Raw genomic sequence first — 16,312 nt, forward strand, 5'->3', positions numbered from 1 at the left:
AGACTGCAGACTGCAGCAACATGAACGTCTCCCCCCCAACAGTACGGCGAGCGTTACGGGACAAAATGTCTTCCATGACGTCGGAATCACCTACTGTACCTTCTCAAGTGATGAGGTTTGTTTACATAGATAATTTTACAGATAGTATTTCATTAGTCTGTGTAGGGTATAGATTTCATATAGACTTTAGATAATAAATATACCCGTTATTTTTTCTACGTCGTTGTGACGTTTTGGTGAGCTGCTTTGCATGGTGATATAAACAGACGAAGTAATTGTAGTCATTAGTTTAACAGCGAGATTGTGTTCACTGGAAGAATATATATTCCCCGTTTACAGAGTCCAAGTCTTGTTTGTGGCACGGGGGTTACAAGGCGAGGAAGAGGGAGAGGAAGAGGGCAGAGAGGCTGGGGTGGGCGTGCAGCCAGGGCCAGGCGAGGGAGGGGTGCCAGCGGTGTGACTAGAGCAGAGGAGGAAAGGTTTGAAGATCTCCAAAGGAGCCGGAGAGAAGTAACCGAGGTATATATCCAGAAAATTATTTTACAGAAAATTACTGAATCATTACCTGTGAAATGTCAGGGACGTTGCTGAATAAGTATACTGGAGAGTAACAGCATCATCACGCAGCATGTTATTGTTTTAGACAGGTCTGAGCATCCTGTACTCCAAAAACTGCAGTGATATTAGACAATTGTGTGTGTAGGATTAATTACCTGTCCAAGAGAAAACTGGTAACTTGAGCGTCACTTTGAAAACCTTTTTCCTCCATCAGTGACTTCCATCGTGTAAATGCCGTGCCAATGTTGATCTGTGTTTTTTGTTGTTTCTTGTCACGCTTGCGTTTATTCTCGTCGTGTTTCCGCTTCTTAGATGACGGGGGTTCGGTGTCCGCCGCTTTTCGTTGTGATACAGAGTAGGCATGATCCTCCATTCGTCTGATGTTTGGCCACACAGTGCCAAACAGTTTGCAAAGTCACTCACGCCTGCCGCCTTGTTCACCTTTCTTGTTACTGAAGCGCAGTATACCTGCTTCTTCTTCTTCTTTGGTTTCAGGCAGACTAAACGCTTCTCAGGCATAATACTGCCATCTACTGTTCAGTACCGTCTCAGTTAATCTCTCTCAACTTGCCGTAGTTATTTTCGAGCGTAATGGGAGATCTCGCAATCGCTAGTTTGTTGCCTCTGCGCTTGCCGTAACGCAAAGATGTCTGGCTCCATGGCTGCGAGACCCGCTCCTATGTAATTATAAATAACGAATTCTAAGGCAACGCAAATATTAAGGTTAAGAGGCTGAGCTCATAGGTGATGATAAATAACATAGTTATGTATAATATATTAAATTTCTGACTTTATATCCCTGTAATTATTACACACTGTAGCTTTAAAAAAAAAAAAAACACTAATTTGGACTTGATCCAATTCAAACTACCACATATGGACATCTCTAGTATGGACAACATCCTGCAGTTGTTAAAAAACAATGTAATACATAAATATTGCTCTTATCCACTGGTAATGAATTATTGCTGTGATCTCTACAAATGTTAAGCTTGATTTATAACTCATTAAAATGTTTATTAAAGTAGCAACTCATTCTCAGTTTCAGCCAGTGTTGCTTGTGCCACACATCTCCTTTGGTCAATGGGCTTATGTGTCATCGTTGCATGTGTCATAAAGGACAGGAGCAAAGGGGAATCTATCGCTATGTCGGTCAGTCTGCAGCTGTGGTTGAGCTCATACAAATTGAAAAGACTGTTATTTCAAAAGTTTTGCATCGAAGAGTGACTCATACACCCAACAGGATGGCTTAAGAAAATAGTTTTCTTTAATTACAGGATTAATCTTTTTAGATATCATTCAGCTCATTTAAATGTTCTATCTTATAAAAATGACGCTTGTCAGTGTTATTGTGTGGTTTTATGTAATGACAATATTTGTAACTGTTCATTGAATTTTTTTGTTGTGACTCAACTGGTGAAATGACTCATCACAGAGGTCATTGTGATCTTTATAATATTTCCTTCTGGTTGTTTAATGAATGAGACTATGACAACAAAAATAAACTGTCGAGAGGAATTAAAACCTGCTTTTACGGCATGTCAAGCCAAATTTCTGTCTGCAGCATTAGACGTGTGGCCAAGGGCTTTGCATTTTACTTTCATTCAACATAATAAACCAATTTAAGATTAACTGTGCAGAGTTACAACTCTATAAAGGACCTGCTTTTCAAATTGTATTCACAGAATTATTTGGCTCAGCCCAGTTCTGTAAAGTTTGTCTAGAAAAAATTTGTTTGTCTAGATTTGTCATTTGTAATGGCGTTATTTAAAGCATTTCACCCGGTACAGCGCTTAGAGTGATTGCTTTGATGGAGACGGGTTACATAACTTCACTGTATAGATTTGTCAGGGTTTTAATAGAGCAATTAGAAGCAAAGCACTGGGTGTGTGTCGTGCTTACATACTTCATCTGGCGGTGTTTTAAATCCTCCCACACTTGTTTTGCATTCTGCACTCCTCTGGCTGTGTTAATCATATGCAAAAACATTTGCACATTTGCTGAACATTCAATATACAGCACCTCTTCTCTTGTCTGTATGTCTACTCATGCACAGGCCTTACAAAAAATATATTGAATCAGCAAATGTTGGCGTTATTTTACAGTTCAAGTAAGCTTTAAATGTTAAGATGTTGACCTTTCATGTGGTTGTTTGGCAGCATTTTTCTTTTGCTGTCTCTTTAATTTACAGTGCCCTCCACAATTATTGCCACCCCTGTGACCCCTAATGTGGTCAAGGACTTCTAAAGATTTTCCTTTTATTTTAAACAACATTGAACCTGAATGCAAAAAAGAAAAACAAATCCAACCTTTTATTTAAGTTAATTACTTTGTTGGTAAATAAAATTACATGTTAAGAAGAAAAAAAAACATGAAATCATGTCTCCCAATTATTGCACCCCTGATGTTAAAACTTTGTACAATCCCCTCTTGCCAAAAAGAAAGCACTTAATCTTCTAGAACATTTCACAAGACTGGAGGACACAGAGAGAAGGATCTTTGAGCATGCTTCTTTGCACAATCTTTCTATATTATCCAGTGTCCAGGTCCTCTCTTAATGGACTCTCCTCTTAAGCTCACCCCTGTGTTTGAGGTCTGGGGACTGAGATGGCCAAGGGATGACCTTGAGTTTGTGACTGCTGAACCATTTTTGCATAGATTTTGCCACATGCTTTGGATCATTAACCTGCTGAAAGACCCAGTGACAATCCATCTTCAGCTTTCTGGCAGAGGCCATCAGGTTTTCATTCAAAAATTCCTAGTATTTCAAGGTTCCCAGGGCCTTTGGAAGAGAAACAGACTGACAGCATCACAGATCTTCCACCATACTTCACAGTGGTCATGAGGTACTTTTGGGCATACTCATGTTTTGATGTTTTGTTTTACGCTAGACCCACTTGGACTGTTTGTTCCCAAAAAGCTTGCCCCCCACCCACCCTCAAGACCACTAAGGGTAAATTATGGCACTGGGTGTAACACAAAAGTCAGGAACCTAAAATATGTCAGTAGAAAAATATTATTTATTTCATAATTTTGCAGGAGTTCACAAATACAGCAGACAGAAAAACACATGGAAGCTTTAAGCCTCAGGGTCTCCAAGGCCAAAACAACAAACATGACACCCCCTTATATAGTTATAAAATAAACCACTTTCTTTCGGAGAACTGAAAAGAAAGCACAATACCTGAAGTCCCTGACTAACCATGAAACAAGGAGAAAACAGTTAAACAAAAATGGCAGAGAACCCCTACCAGCTTCAATTATTCAACATGAATCACACATTGACACTCAGCTCACGGACAAAATCAAGGCCCAGGGAATAAGAGAAAGGGGCCTGACATCTCAGGTTTGAAGCTCTTTATGGGGGGGCTGACAAGCTTCAACACATTGCACCTGTAACAACCAGGTATACCTGAAACACAAAGAGAGCGCTCTCTCATGAAGAGAGCCCCTAAAGGTCAGTGACCATAACACTTAGTCTCATCTGACCTAACCAAACAATCCCAGTTAAAATCCCAATGCCGCTTAGCAAACTCCAAACGTTTGCGCTTGCGATCGTTGTGACCAAAGGGTTTTCCTTGCATGCCTCCCAAACAGCTTGTTGGCATGTAGAGAGCATCTGTTGGTTTGTTTTGGAGACTTTGTGACCCCAACTTCCACTCTTTGATGCAATTCTGTGACAGTGGGCTTGGGACTGTTTTTTTTCCTCTTCTCTTACCATCCTCCTCACTGTGCATTATGGCATCATAAACTTGGGACAGCTTCTAGCCTTGTTTGTCACTGATCCAATTGTTTTTAACTTCTTAACGATTACTCTGACTGTTGATATGGGCAAGTTAAGGCGAGTGGCTATTTTCTTGTAACCACTGCCTGTATTATGAGGGATTATGAGGGACACATCTGCCTTACTTAAATGGTTTATTGTCTTGTCTTTGCCATGTTGACAAATGGGTAAGATAATTAGGCCTCTGTGTCACATCATATGTATACCCCAGGGAAACAGAGAGTCATGAATTACTTATTAAAAGTTCCTAGATACCCTCAGCTTGTACACCTAAATTCGGCCAATCATATATCAACGGTCATCTGTCAATCAAATTTTTTCAATCATAGCATCTTGATTCATATGTCACGGCTAATATATGCAACGGTTGAAATAAGAAATAAGAATCCTTTCCTTTACCATTGAGTTCCGTCCCAGTGTTCATGGGGATGGACATCTGTGTCTTCAGCAGGCGTAGAATAACAAAACTGGCAGCAGTGCAAGGCAAGGGCTCAAACATGTACGGCTGTAAGCCTTCTACACCAAACCAAGCTTCTGCCGCCATCACGTTCTCTTCCACAACAACTTCATCCTTCATCGGTGACCTCCGACACAAACCTCTCCTCCTCTTGCATGTTTCCACTGTCCATAGCGTTCCTTGACAGTGTCGTTGACAAGGGCTACTGTACTTGGCCCCAATGTAATTTCCCATTGGGAACCTACTAGAACTAAGTTGCTAACTGGTTAGCAAGATGCTTCCGACAAACCGGCCACAACCAAACCTGCTTGCGAACCTTCCGCCACAACAATCCCACCCCCTTGATAATCAACCAAACACATTCACTTTAATCACTTGTGTAAAGTCGGGCACCACGCAGGAGAATTTGGAACTGCAACCATTGGAACTGCCGTTTGCCTACGATTTTTAAGGAAATCAATAATTCAATTTACACCGGAATTGTTAGGGGTGCCAATAATTTAAATGTGGGACACATTATTTCATTTATTTTATTATTTTTTTTTTTTATAAAGGTGTGTTTGTATTTTTACCACCAAAGTAATGTACTTAAATAAAAGGTTGGATTTTTTTTCTCTTTCTTTTACATTTGGGTTCTTTTTTGTAAAGGAGAATATTTGGAAGCCCTTGATCTGATCTTAAACAGCAGTGCCAATAATTGTGGAAGGCACTGTATCTTTATATTAATCTCTCTTCATGTATTTATCAAAATGCTGCAGAATGGATGATGCAGAGGCTTGTTTCATCCTGAGCAGTCGTAATGAGGTTGATCGCATGGCAGCGGTAAGGTTAATGAGAATCTGCTCTGCTTTGTTTTTTTTATCATTTGAAATTAATTGTTTGATTTATTTATTTTTTTATCACAGCCGCCTGTCTTTAACAAATTTGCAATATTTCCTTATAGGACCATCAGACCATCTTGAGAGCTTGGGCTGTAAAAGACTTTGCTCCAAACTGTCCTCTTTATGTCCAGATACTCAAACCGGAAAATAAGTTTCATGTTAAATTTGCAGGTGAGACTGATAAACTATGTGGTTATATGTGGTCTTGAATTATTTTTACATGCAAGGGTGGCATGCATTTCATCTGTATACTTGTATGTCCATAAATAATGTTGTGCACTCAGTGTTATGTTCGTGGGTGTTCTAGTTTTTGTTTTCAGATGTGTTCTCAATACCTCATTTTTGTTTAAATAATGCATTGCCATATATTAATTTCATTCTTTTTTTCCATTATTGTTAGCCTACTGCTGCCATATAGGTTAATTCCTTTATTTTTTATGTATTTTCAGGTTCAGTTATTATTAAGCCCATATTAAGCCCTTGTTTTATAGTTTCATTTTTGTCTAGTTTATTTCTTCTCTATGTTGATTGTCCACCTTTCCTTAGCTATCCTGTTCTCCTTTCTTCCACAGCTGTTTCAACCCACCTTTTGGTTGCTCAGCTGCATCCATTCTTCACCCTTTCCTCTGTATTTAAGCTCTCTCGTTGTCTCTTTCCATTACTGGTTCTTCCTGTTACCCTGCCTGTACGTCATGTCCTGCCCTTCCTGTCATTTTCCCTGTAAGTTCTTCTTGTTATTGTATTATTATCACCCGGCTTTTTACCACAGCCAGTCTCTGTGATCAGGTCCTTTACAAACCACATCATGACAATCAGAGGTTACCTAATTTCTAAATACATTCAATGTTTTTTTTGGAAGGATCTTTAAGTCGGTAGTTAGTTTTCTAATAGATATATTTTACCCTTAATAATTTTGGTGTGAAAATCATATGTAATCTAAGTTGTCAAAGAAAGCAAAAGAGAAGTTTGAAATCCTCAAAAGGAGCTGCAGTTTTTAATCTGTATTATTTAAACTTTGTTTTAGGTTGTTCCTCCATACATTATTAGTCTGACCGAATTAAGATATGTTTTTCTACATATTGCATATGGTATAACAGGACTTCTTCTAGTATTATTTCAACAAGACCTGCTACTTGCCATTCTTCTATAAAGACCAAATATATGTAGTACACTAATACACTAATAGTTGCTCTGTCAACTATGCATTTACTGAATTTGTGACATACACTATATTGCCAAAAGTATTTGCTCACCCATCCAAATTATTGGAATCAGGTGTTCCAATCACTTCCATGGCCACAGGTGTATAAATTCAAGCACCTAGGCATGCAGACTGTTTTTACAAACATTTGTGAAAGAATGGGTCGCTCTCAGGAGCTCAGTGAATTCCAGCGTGGAACTGTGATAGGATGCCACCTGTGCAACAAATCCAGTCGTGAAATTTCCTCGCTCCTAAATATTCCACAGTCAACTGTCAGCTGTATTATAAGAAAATGGAAGTGTTTGGGAACGACAGCAACTCAGCCACGAAGTGGTAGGCCACGTAAACTGACGGAGCGGGGTCAGCGGATGCTGACGCGCATAGTGCGAAGAGGTCGCCAACTTTCTGCAGAGTCAATCACTACAGACCTCCAAACTTCATGTGGCCTTCAGATTAGCTCAAGAACAGTGCGCAGAGAGCTTCATGGAATGGGTTTCCATGGTCGAGCAGCTGCATCCAAGCCATACATCACCAAGTGCAATGCAAAGCGTCGGATGCGGTGGTGTAAAGCACGCCGCCACTGGACTCTAGAGCAGTGGAGACGCGTTCTCTGGAGTGACGAATCGCGCTTCTCCATCTGGCAATCTGATGGACGGGTCTGGGTTTGGCGGTTGCCAGGAGAACGGTACTTGTCTGACTGCATTGTGCCAAGTGTAAAGTTTGGTGGAGGGGGGATTATGGTGTGGGGTTGTTTTTCAGGAGCTGGGCTTGGCCCCTTAGTTCCAGTGAAAGGAACTCTGAATGCTTCAGCATACCAAGACATTTTGGACAATTCCATGCTCCCAACTTTGTGGGAACAGTTTGGAGCTGGCCCCTTCCTCTTCCAACATGACTGTGCACCAGTGCACAAAGCAAGGTCCATAAAGACATGGATGACAGAGTCTGGTGTGGATGAACTTGACTGGCCTGCACAGAGTCCTGACCTCAACCCGATAGAACACCTTTGGGATGAATTAGAGCGGAGACTGAGAGCCAGGCCTTCTCGTCCAACATCAGTGTGCGACCTCACAAATGCGCTTCTGGAAGAATGGTCAAAAATTCCCATAAACACACTCCTAAACCTTGTGGACAGCCTTCCCAGAAGAGTTGAAGCTGTTCTAGCTGCAAAGGGTGGACCGACGTCATATTGAACCCTATGGATTAGGAACGGGATGTCACTTAAGCTCATATGTGAGTCAAGGCAGGTGAGCAAATACTTTTGGCAATATAGTGTATGTGGGAAAGTTCAAGGGGTTTAAATAATTACACATGTGACTGTTTATCTTGAATAAGAAATTACAATATTTACAAAGTTCTTTTTATCTACTTATATCTCTGTTGTTCACTGTTGTTTCACTCCTACATGTTCGAATTTCAGATCAGGTTGTGTGCGAGGAGGAGTTCAAGTATGCTATGTTGGCTCTCAACTGTGTGTGCCCTGCCACTTCCACCTTGGTCACGCTCCTGGTGCACACCTCCCGTGGACGGTCAGTCATCCCAGATCACCTCCCAAGGCCATTCATTTCTCCCTTGTGTGACTGAAAAGTTCAACTTCTTCACATGTCTACTGCTATTTCTAAAAAGCTCCAAGGAGCTTAGCAAAAGCAAGAGCACAGAAGAGAAATGTGGGTTATTGTGGAGCACAGCAGGGCATGAAAGGAATTTTACAAGCAAGCATTTTAAATGGATTTTTTTTTTTTTTTGCCTTTCTTTGGTTTTGTTGTGTTTTTGTTTTTTCCCTTTCAAGCTGGAAAGCAGTTTTCAAAAGCTGTCGGCTGGCAAATTATTTTTCACAGCATTTAAACTGGCAGCTAAAGTATGTCATTGGCTGATGCAGTCTGTCCTCAGAGATATCGATAAACCTAAATCTTAAATAAAAGGCTTCTCCTTTGCACATATAGACGTTAATTACAAAGACATTTTTCCTTTAATACAAATTAAATTGACTTGTAGACTATTAAAGGACACTGGCAGAAAGAGAAGGGGTTTTGAGTGTAAAAACGCATTTCCCCCTTCCTTGATTTCCTGTTTTGGACTTTATGTGGGGTTGATGCCAATTCTAAAACAGAGTAACTGACTACTTTAAGTTAGGCATGTGATACTATCTTTAATATTGGGTTGATTCAGTTTAAAGGTCCCATATTATTCTACATTTGAAAATGGAAAATATTAACTAGGCCCCCAGATCATGTTTTAGCCATTCGTCTAGGAAAATTTCCCAAACCTACGAAAAATCCTCTTATTCAGCCCTCCTCTGGATGAGATGTTTTCGCTTTTCACGTCCTTCCAAAGTTAGCGCCCCCACCTCCCGCAACCATGATAACCAGTCAGAGTTTATAAAGATAGCCTAGGAGCAGGAATAATACATTAGGCAAAGGCTGTAGCTTGACCTATGGGCCTCTAGAGATCGTTCTGGACAGCTTATTTCCCATTATGACATCATAAAGGGAATGATTTTAAAACCAAGCATTTTGAGCACACATTAGCTAAGAGGCGGAGAAAGGCAGTGATTTATTATTTATTTATTATTTAGTTTTATTTTTTTTATTTGTGAATCTCATACACAGGCTTCAGAACACAAATGACTAAGACTGAAACAATTAATCGGAATAATTATGATTAATCAATTATTCAATTAATCGTCAACTAAGTTAGTAAAAGATTAAATCATTAAATGTAGTATAGAGACTCTAAAACATGCCTTTAGCTGATGGAGCAACCCACTTAAAGCAGTAATTATACCAAGATTGTTAAGAAATATATAAACATTTTGCATTTAATGTGAAAAAACTTTTTTGTCTGACAATGTGCTTTATTCAGAACTTCTCAAAAGGAAATGTTTTAGTTTCACCTGGTTTAATTTAGTAAAAAACTTCTTTAAGGAACTTTTGGCTATCTGATTATCAATCCATTAATTGAAAAAATAATCAACAGATTAATCGATTTGCAAAAAATATCATTAGTTGCAGCCCTACATTTTGATTGTTACAAAATGTTTATAAGGTGAATTTTGCATAATGTGGGACCTTTAAAGGTGATTTATTTTATGAGGACTTACAACAAAGGGACAACTGCACCGAATGCATTCACTTTTAGCCAATGGAAGTTATTATAGGTCTTTGACTACTCATTTAAAAGCTATTTTAGAGGAACACCAGCTGACTAACATAGATGGACAAATCTTAGATCTTTAAAAAGTAAACCTAGTGTGCATAAAGAGAGTTTGGAGAATTAGAGATCAGAGTTTTCACTTGGTTATTGATCTTTTCCTTTTCTTAAAAGTAGATCCTTGGGTAAAATCATGTTTTTTTTAATTTTCCTATGTTAGATTCAAAAGATATTTGGCTTATGGATTAAATCGTATTCTCTCTGAATCAATTGCAGAGAAGGACAGCAGTCTCCAGAGCAGTGGCAGAGGATGTATGGATGTTGCTCTGGCAACGAGGTCTACCACATCAGACTGTGTGACAGCAAGTTCTTTGGAGAGTATAATGGCAAAAGCTTTACCTACGCCTCCTTTCATGCTCACAAGAAGTGAGTTGACACGTAAGCTAAAATATCTTCATCTGAGGCTGGCAAGTTGAAATTTTAGATATTTTGTTTGCTTTAATTATTTCTTTAATTTTTTTCTTATTATACATAAAAGGGACTACATTTAAATCCCCCTTAAAGTGTATCATTAAAATCAAAGCAATTTCTGAACAATTTGGCTTCAATGGTAGGATACCACCATGTGTCAGCAGGAAGATCAAATGATATGAAGGGTGTGAAAGTATACATTATATATGTAAGAGCAAAACTTGTCAAGATTTTATTTACTCCACCCGGGTGATAAAAATCAAGATTCATTAGCACATTAAGGAAGGCTTTGCTTTAGGCTTATATTGCAACCAGTTAAGACAATCAAAAGTAATTTGCCCAATATTTCTCAACACTGTAGGTGTCATCGTAAACTATTTAACAGCTGTACAAACTATGTTTTAGCTGTAGCAATGCATGCTAACATTGGGTATGTCTTCTCCAGATATGGTGTCTGTCTCATTGGTATAAAGAGGGAGGAAAACAAAAGCATTCTGCTGAACCCTGGTCCACACCACATCATGGCTGCCACAGATACCTGCTACTACATCAACATCACCAAAGAGGAGAACTCAGCTTTCATCTTCAACCAGGAGGAGAGAAAAGGACGTCCTGTCGGAGGAATCTACGATGGGCCCTCACAGCTTCCTGTGCACAGCATCATTGCAAGCATGGGTGAAAGAGACTCACATCATGCTGGATGTTTTAGGTCACAACAGATAAACAGTTTGATAGGTTAAGATAATCCATGCAGTGATGTCTGAGACAGAATGGTTGTGTTTGCAGGTACTGTGGCCATTGATCTTCAAAATGCAAGTCCACCCACCATGTCAGGGGGCAAACTGGTCCCATCTGCTGTAAATGGTACTGGCAGCCGCCGACCCAGTATTGCTCCAGTCCAAGAAATTGCTGATTCTGCCTCCATCTTGCCATGTGACCTCTTAAGCGACCAGTCAGAAGATGACACTGTCTTTACAGAGGAAAAGGGTCGCTCCCCCACTGAGTAAGGGGTTCATTTTTCTCAGTGACTCCCAACCTTAAATATCATGATCAAAATATATTTGTAAAACCTTAAAGGTGCATAACACGTTATATGCCTGTACAAAAAAGGACCAAAACCATTTGATCATGATGAAATTAGGTTATATACACCAAGTTTCCATCCTGCTAGTATTTAGCAGACATAAACAGACAGGTGTATCATCTGCCAGCAGTACGATGAACCTATCAGAAAGCGAGGTGGTGACAATTGATGAAGCTAATTCATTGAGTCAGATGGAAAACAAGCAGTGATGAGAGGAATGCAATGCTTTTGTTACCACAGCAACCGATAGCATAGCAGCTAGCCAGTAGGCAAAAAACATGGTACTGCTATTGGGCTAACCCTGGCACATTAGCGGCAAGGCTAGGATGATAACCACAGGCCAAGAAATATAAGCTTGTGAGTGTGTGAGCAGCTGTTTCAGTGGCGGCTTCATTCCAGCAGGCCTAGGTTTTATGTCCACCTCAGTCACACAGGAAAACTGAGTACAAGTACCCCAAAGGTGGTATTGTGGAATCTTTAAGTTTTGTGGCACTTATGAAGCTTTCAAGAGAAGCACTCAGAACTCAAGACTGTGCTGGATTTTCAGCTCAGAGCTCTTACGAAGAGGAATGTAGTCCTTTATGACAACAAAAATGGACTACAGTTCCAGAGATTTTACCAGATGTAACGTGATGTCCAGCTGGAAGTTTAGGTCTCTCTTTCCAAAAAGGTTAAAAAACAAACCAACTTTCAGTTTTAAGTCTTAAGTTTTAAGACATTTCGCTTCCCATCCGGGGAAGCTTTTTTTAATTCAGAAAAGCCTTCAAACTTGAAAAAGAAAGTCCTTTGGTTTTTTTTTTTTTTTTTTTTACTTTTTTTGGAATGACTATGACCTGGATGATTGAGAATCTTCAGTAGCATTCATGTCTTTCTGTTCCATCCGGACTGAGGTCCAGGGAAAGAGAGATAGAAAAGGTTTTCTCTGAGGATTTAAACATTACGCAATTTATGTGATATCAAAGGGATGGACGATGTCAAATCACAACAGTAATTTGATTCTCTGATATGGGATTTGTAGTTCTGAACAGAGAAGTTGTAGTTCTGATCCGTAGCATGGGTAAGGCAGAGCAGGAAAACAGAGGAGGCACCAGAATGTACTTAGTCTTAGAGACTTAGACTACTTTTATTTTCATTTTGTATACACAGAGTGTATACCAGGTTTCAGAACATTTCCATTTCATAAAGTGCAGCAGTAATCAATTGTTAACAGCGTGGAAGAAAAGACATGTTGCAGAAAACACATTGATATGGAAGTTCAGAGCATTTAATATATATGGGACAAATATGCAGAATTTTGGTTTGGTGTTATCAGTCAGAGTCTGTGACATGATCTAGAGCAGAGGTCCCGGATTAGCAGACCGTGGTCCGGATCCAGACCCACCTGCTGAGTAATCTGGACCCAGCCTGATTTAAAACATTTATAAATCACTGCATGGTGTCAGATGGCAATGTCTAATTTCACTTGCGCTGCTTCTACTGTTTGTACGGTAAAGCCCTCCAGAGTGCCCCGCGACCAGGCTCAATTGGGTACAATTTAGCCAATGAGCTGTGTCAGTCTACTTTTAGACACAACAGCCAAACCTGTTGCAAGCTGGGCGGTGCAAAAGAAGGAGAAGACAATGAGAAAAAGTGAAAGCAAGTGTGACTGATGACAGAAAATTGAAATGGCGTGTTATTAGATGACCTTCACATTTTGAGTATGTTTGGCTCAACCTAATGCTGTGAAGCAGGATTCCCCACCATTACAATAATCAACGATAAATATCAATCCAGGCTCAAAATGAGCACCTTGATATGTGCTTTATAAGGGCTTTATCGCCATTCAAACCCAGGTTTAAAGGCCTTGCAGCGCAGCCTAAAGCCCACTTCTCATATTAAGCCATAAAAAAATAAAAAATAAAATTAACAAGCGGTCAGTTCAGGTGTTTAATAAAATATGTCAATCAGGAAATTGTCTATATACCAAACTGAACGATTTTTGTTTTCTACTTAAAATAACACTTTAGATTTTAAAATGGAAAAATGTTAAATTTTTTTATATATCTGTTTTTATTTAAAAAGTCAATGGACAACATGGATGCATAAACAAATCATTTTATTTCAGGGTTTAATTCTGTTTAAAGTAACAGATAATTAAAAATGTCTCCGGCCCTTTACTGGTTGTTGATTTTCTTTATTTGGACCCTGCTAGTTTTTAATTGGTTACCCCTGATCTAGACTTTTCTCAACAGTTCAGTACATTGGATGCTGCGAAGCCTCTCCCCAGAGGGCAGCAGGGAGAACTAGATGTATTCAACTTTGCTTTCAATTATCTGGTGCTGTTTGTCAGCCAGAGAGCAGATTATGCAAGGTGGGACCCAGGTGAAAATAGTTATCAGCACATACAGTTTCATACATTATATCCACAAACTGCTATTTATTTGGGGATTTATCATAGGACAACAAAAGATTTTTTTTGATCAAACCCAAGACAAACAGCTTTAAAATGCAAAAAAATAAAATAAATCTAAGATATAAATTTCTTTGATATGATGTGGCTTGTAAGAACAGCAGAATCTTCCTGTTACAGTGAGGGTAGTAATATTTTGATTCCCTGCTGGTTGAGAATATTTGCTCACTTAAAAAAAAGAAATTATCAGTTCCAAATTTGAATGTTTATTTTATGTGAGGAGACAGGGTGTCATCAAATTATCTAGAAAAAAAGCAATTTCGATATAACGGTGTATAAAGGACACACATGATTTATTTTCAGGACTGAAATTGATTTATTGACATTTTTAAGTTATACTTTAGGGACTTTGCAGGAATATCCAAAAAAGTCAGTGTTTCTACTTTCAAAATTAAAACATTTACTGTAGGATTTTCATGAATGTAGGTTTAAAAAAAGGCATACAATAAAAAAAAAATTACAGACTAAGACTTCTATATTGTATTTAACAAAGACTTTCATCTTTACAATTACATTATAACTTGAATATCTAACGAAATTGAAAAATAAAAAAATGTTTACATATCAAAAATATTTAGTCTTCTCCGGTCACAAGCTTGGCCTTTCTGAAATCTAATATTTTACAGAATCTTTTCTGATGAAATGCATCATTCATTCCTTCTGGATTTGTTTTCAGGTATGTGAAAGGTTATCCTCCCAACTCTCCGTACATTGGGAGCTCGCCCACCTTGTGCCATCTGTTAGCTGAAAAAGCACCATTTTGCTGCCTACGATTAGACCAGGTGGGCAGTCATTTTTCCTTCAACTTAGTCACTCAATTACATGCTGGTTCAATCATTCCCTGTCCTCTCTCTGTCCTTTACATTGTAAAAGTATACCTAAAATATCTCACCTGTTCTTTTTTCTGCTTGTGCAGGGCTGTATGCACAACAGCTTTGAGGATGCTAAGGCATATGGCTTTAAGAACAAGCTGATCATTGTGTCGGCTGAGACTGCAGGAAACGGTCTCTATAACTTCATAGTGCCTCTCAGAGCTTATTACAGAGCTAGAAAGGAGCTGAACCCCATTGTCTTACTGCTGGATAACCCGTAAGCTCTTAACACACACATACTGTTCCTTCGCTTTTCGCTTCACTCAGACTTCCGCCGTGTCATGCTGGGAAAAATTATGATTGCTGAAAGGCTCACGTCAGCAAGCACTTAGGACAAGGCTGTGGAGGTGGGACTCCATTGTTATTCCTGATATTAGATTACCACTGCTACTTGTGTTTTTAGTGACAAGGAAGAAAAAAGTCTCTGTTCCACCAGACAGTAACCATGGAAACTTGCTGTGCCTTGAACCTGCGTGATATACATTGCCACAGGAGGAGAAAATGATTTCTTTTGATAGTGCTAACTTTCATGAAGAGCCCCGATTTGTCCCTTTTTCAGCCCCCACATGCAAGCTGAAAGAACTCTCATAGAAACACACATACATACCAATAAATGCTCCCTGCGTGTTGCTCTATGCTCCCTCCCTTCCAGCAGTCTTGCACACACAAATGCAAACACCCACGCATTTGGAATTCAATCACTTACAACAGCCTTGGGTCTCAAGTCAGCAGGATTGGGAACATGCAAAATGCAATGCAATGTCAAAGGAGGTGGAAGAAGACAGACTCTGATTAAGTGTCTGAATGTCTCTCTAAGTGTGTTCAGCTCCAGATGGTCTTTTCCCTCAGCCCGAAATGACTCTAACCAATGAGATAGCTAATACACAGCAACTTCCAAGAGTCTGCGAGTTGCTGCAGGATAGGATAGTTCCAGAATTCGACTCCTGTCTGAAGAAGCAATGAAATAAAAATACATGTTGATGTATTTAGGATGTTTTTTTTGAAAATGTTGGTGCCTTAAAAATATCCATTGATTCTTTTTTGGTCTCATTGCAACCCCAACATTCAATGGAAAATGTGATTTAATGTATAAGATTTTCTAATACCTCTAAATGAAACCATGTGAAACCAGCTGCCTTGAAAAGTCATCGATTTATTCAACAAAGCCTTCCTTTGTTGAAGATGATCTAAGTATAAATCCATGTGTTCTTCTATTTTTGTGTTATATTGGTAAACATAAAGACCAACCAACATAGAAAATCAATCATGTATTACCAGAGAGGTTTAAAGTAATGTTATGATATAAACTAATATTTCAAGTTATGAACATACGACAGCACACTTTTCAGTCTAGAATTCAAAAAGTAAAAAGGTTACGATACAGATGCATATCAACCAAAACACTCCT

General features: G+C 39.1%; 1 protein-coding gene across 1 annotated transcript in view; it reads left to right on the forward strand.

Moving 5' to 3' along the window:
• The window catches only part of kcnt1 (potassium channel, subfamily T, member 1), a 53,412-nt gene that overhangs the window by 27,712 nt on the left and 9,388 nt on the right, over window positions 1-16,312 (forward strand). Inside the window, exons 14-21 of the mRNA XM_038274923.1 lie at window positions 5,558-5,621; window positions 5,743-5,851; window positions 8,299-8,407; window positions 10,305-10,454; window positions 10,945-11,174; window positions 11,286-11,502; window positions 14,709-14,814; window positions 14,949-15,121. Of these exons, the coding sequence (XP_038130851.1) occupies window positions 5,558-5,621; window positions 5,743-5,851; window positions 8,299-8,407; window positions 10,305-10,454; window positions 10,945-11,174; window positions 11,286-11,502; window positions 14,709-14,814; window positions 14,949-15,121 (1,158 nt within the window). The remainder of the gene's footprint in view (window positions 1-5,557; window positions 5,622-5,742; window positions 5,852-8,298; window positions 8,408-10,304; window positions 10,455-10,944; window positions 11,175-11,285; window positions 11,503-14,708; window positions 14,815-14,948; window positions 15,122-16,312) is intronic.

This window comes from Cyprinodon tularosa, unplaced genomic scaffold (assembly GCF_016077235.1).
Source record: "Cyprinodon tularosa strain WSP-4 unplaced genomic scaffold, ASM1607723v1 ctg94, whole genome shotgun sequence".
NCBI lineage: Eukaryota > Metazoa > Chordata > Actinopteri > Cyprinodontiformes > Cyprinodontidae > Cyprinodon > Cyprinodon tularosa.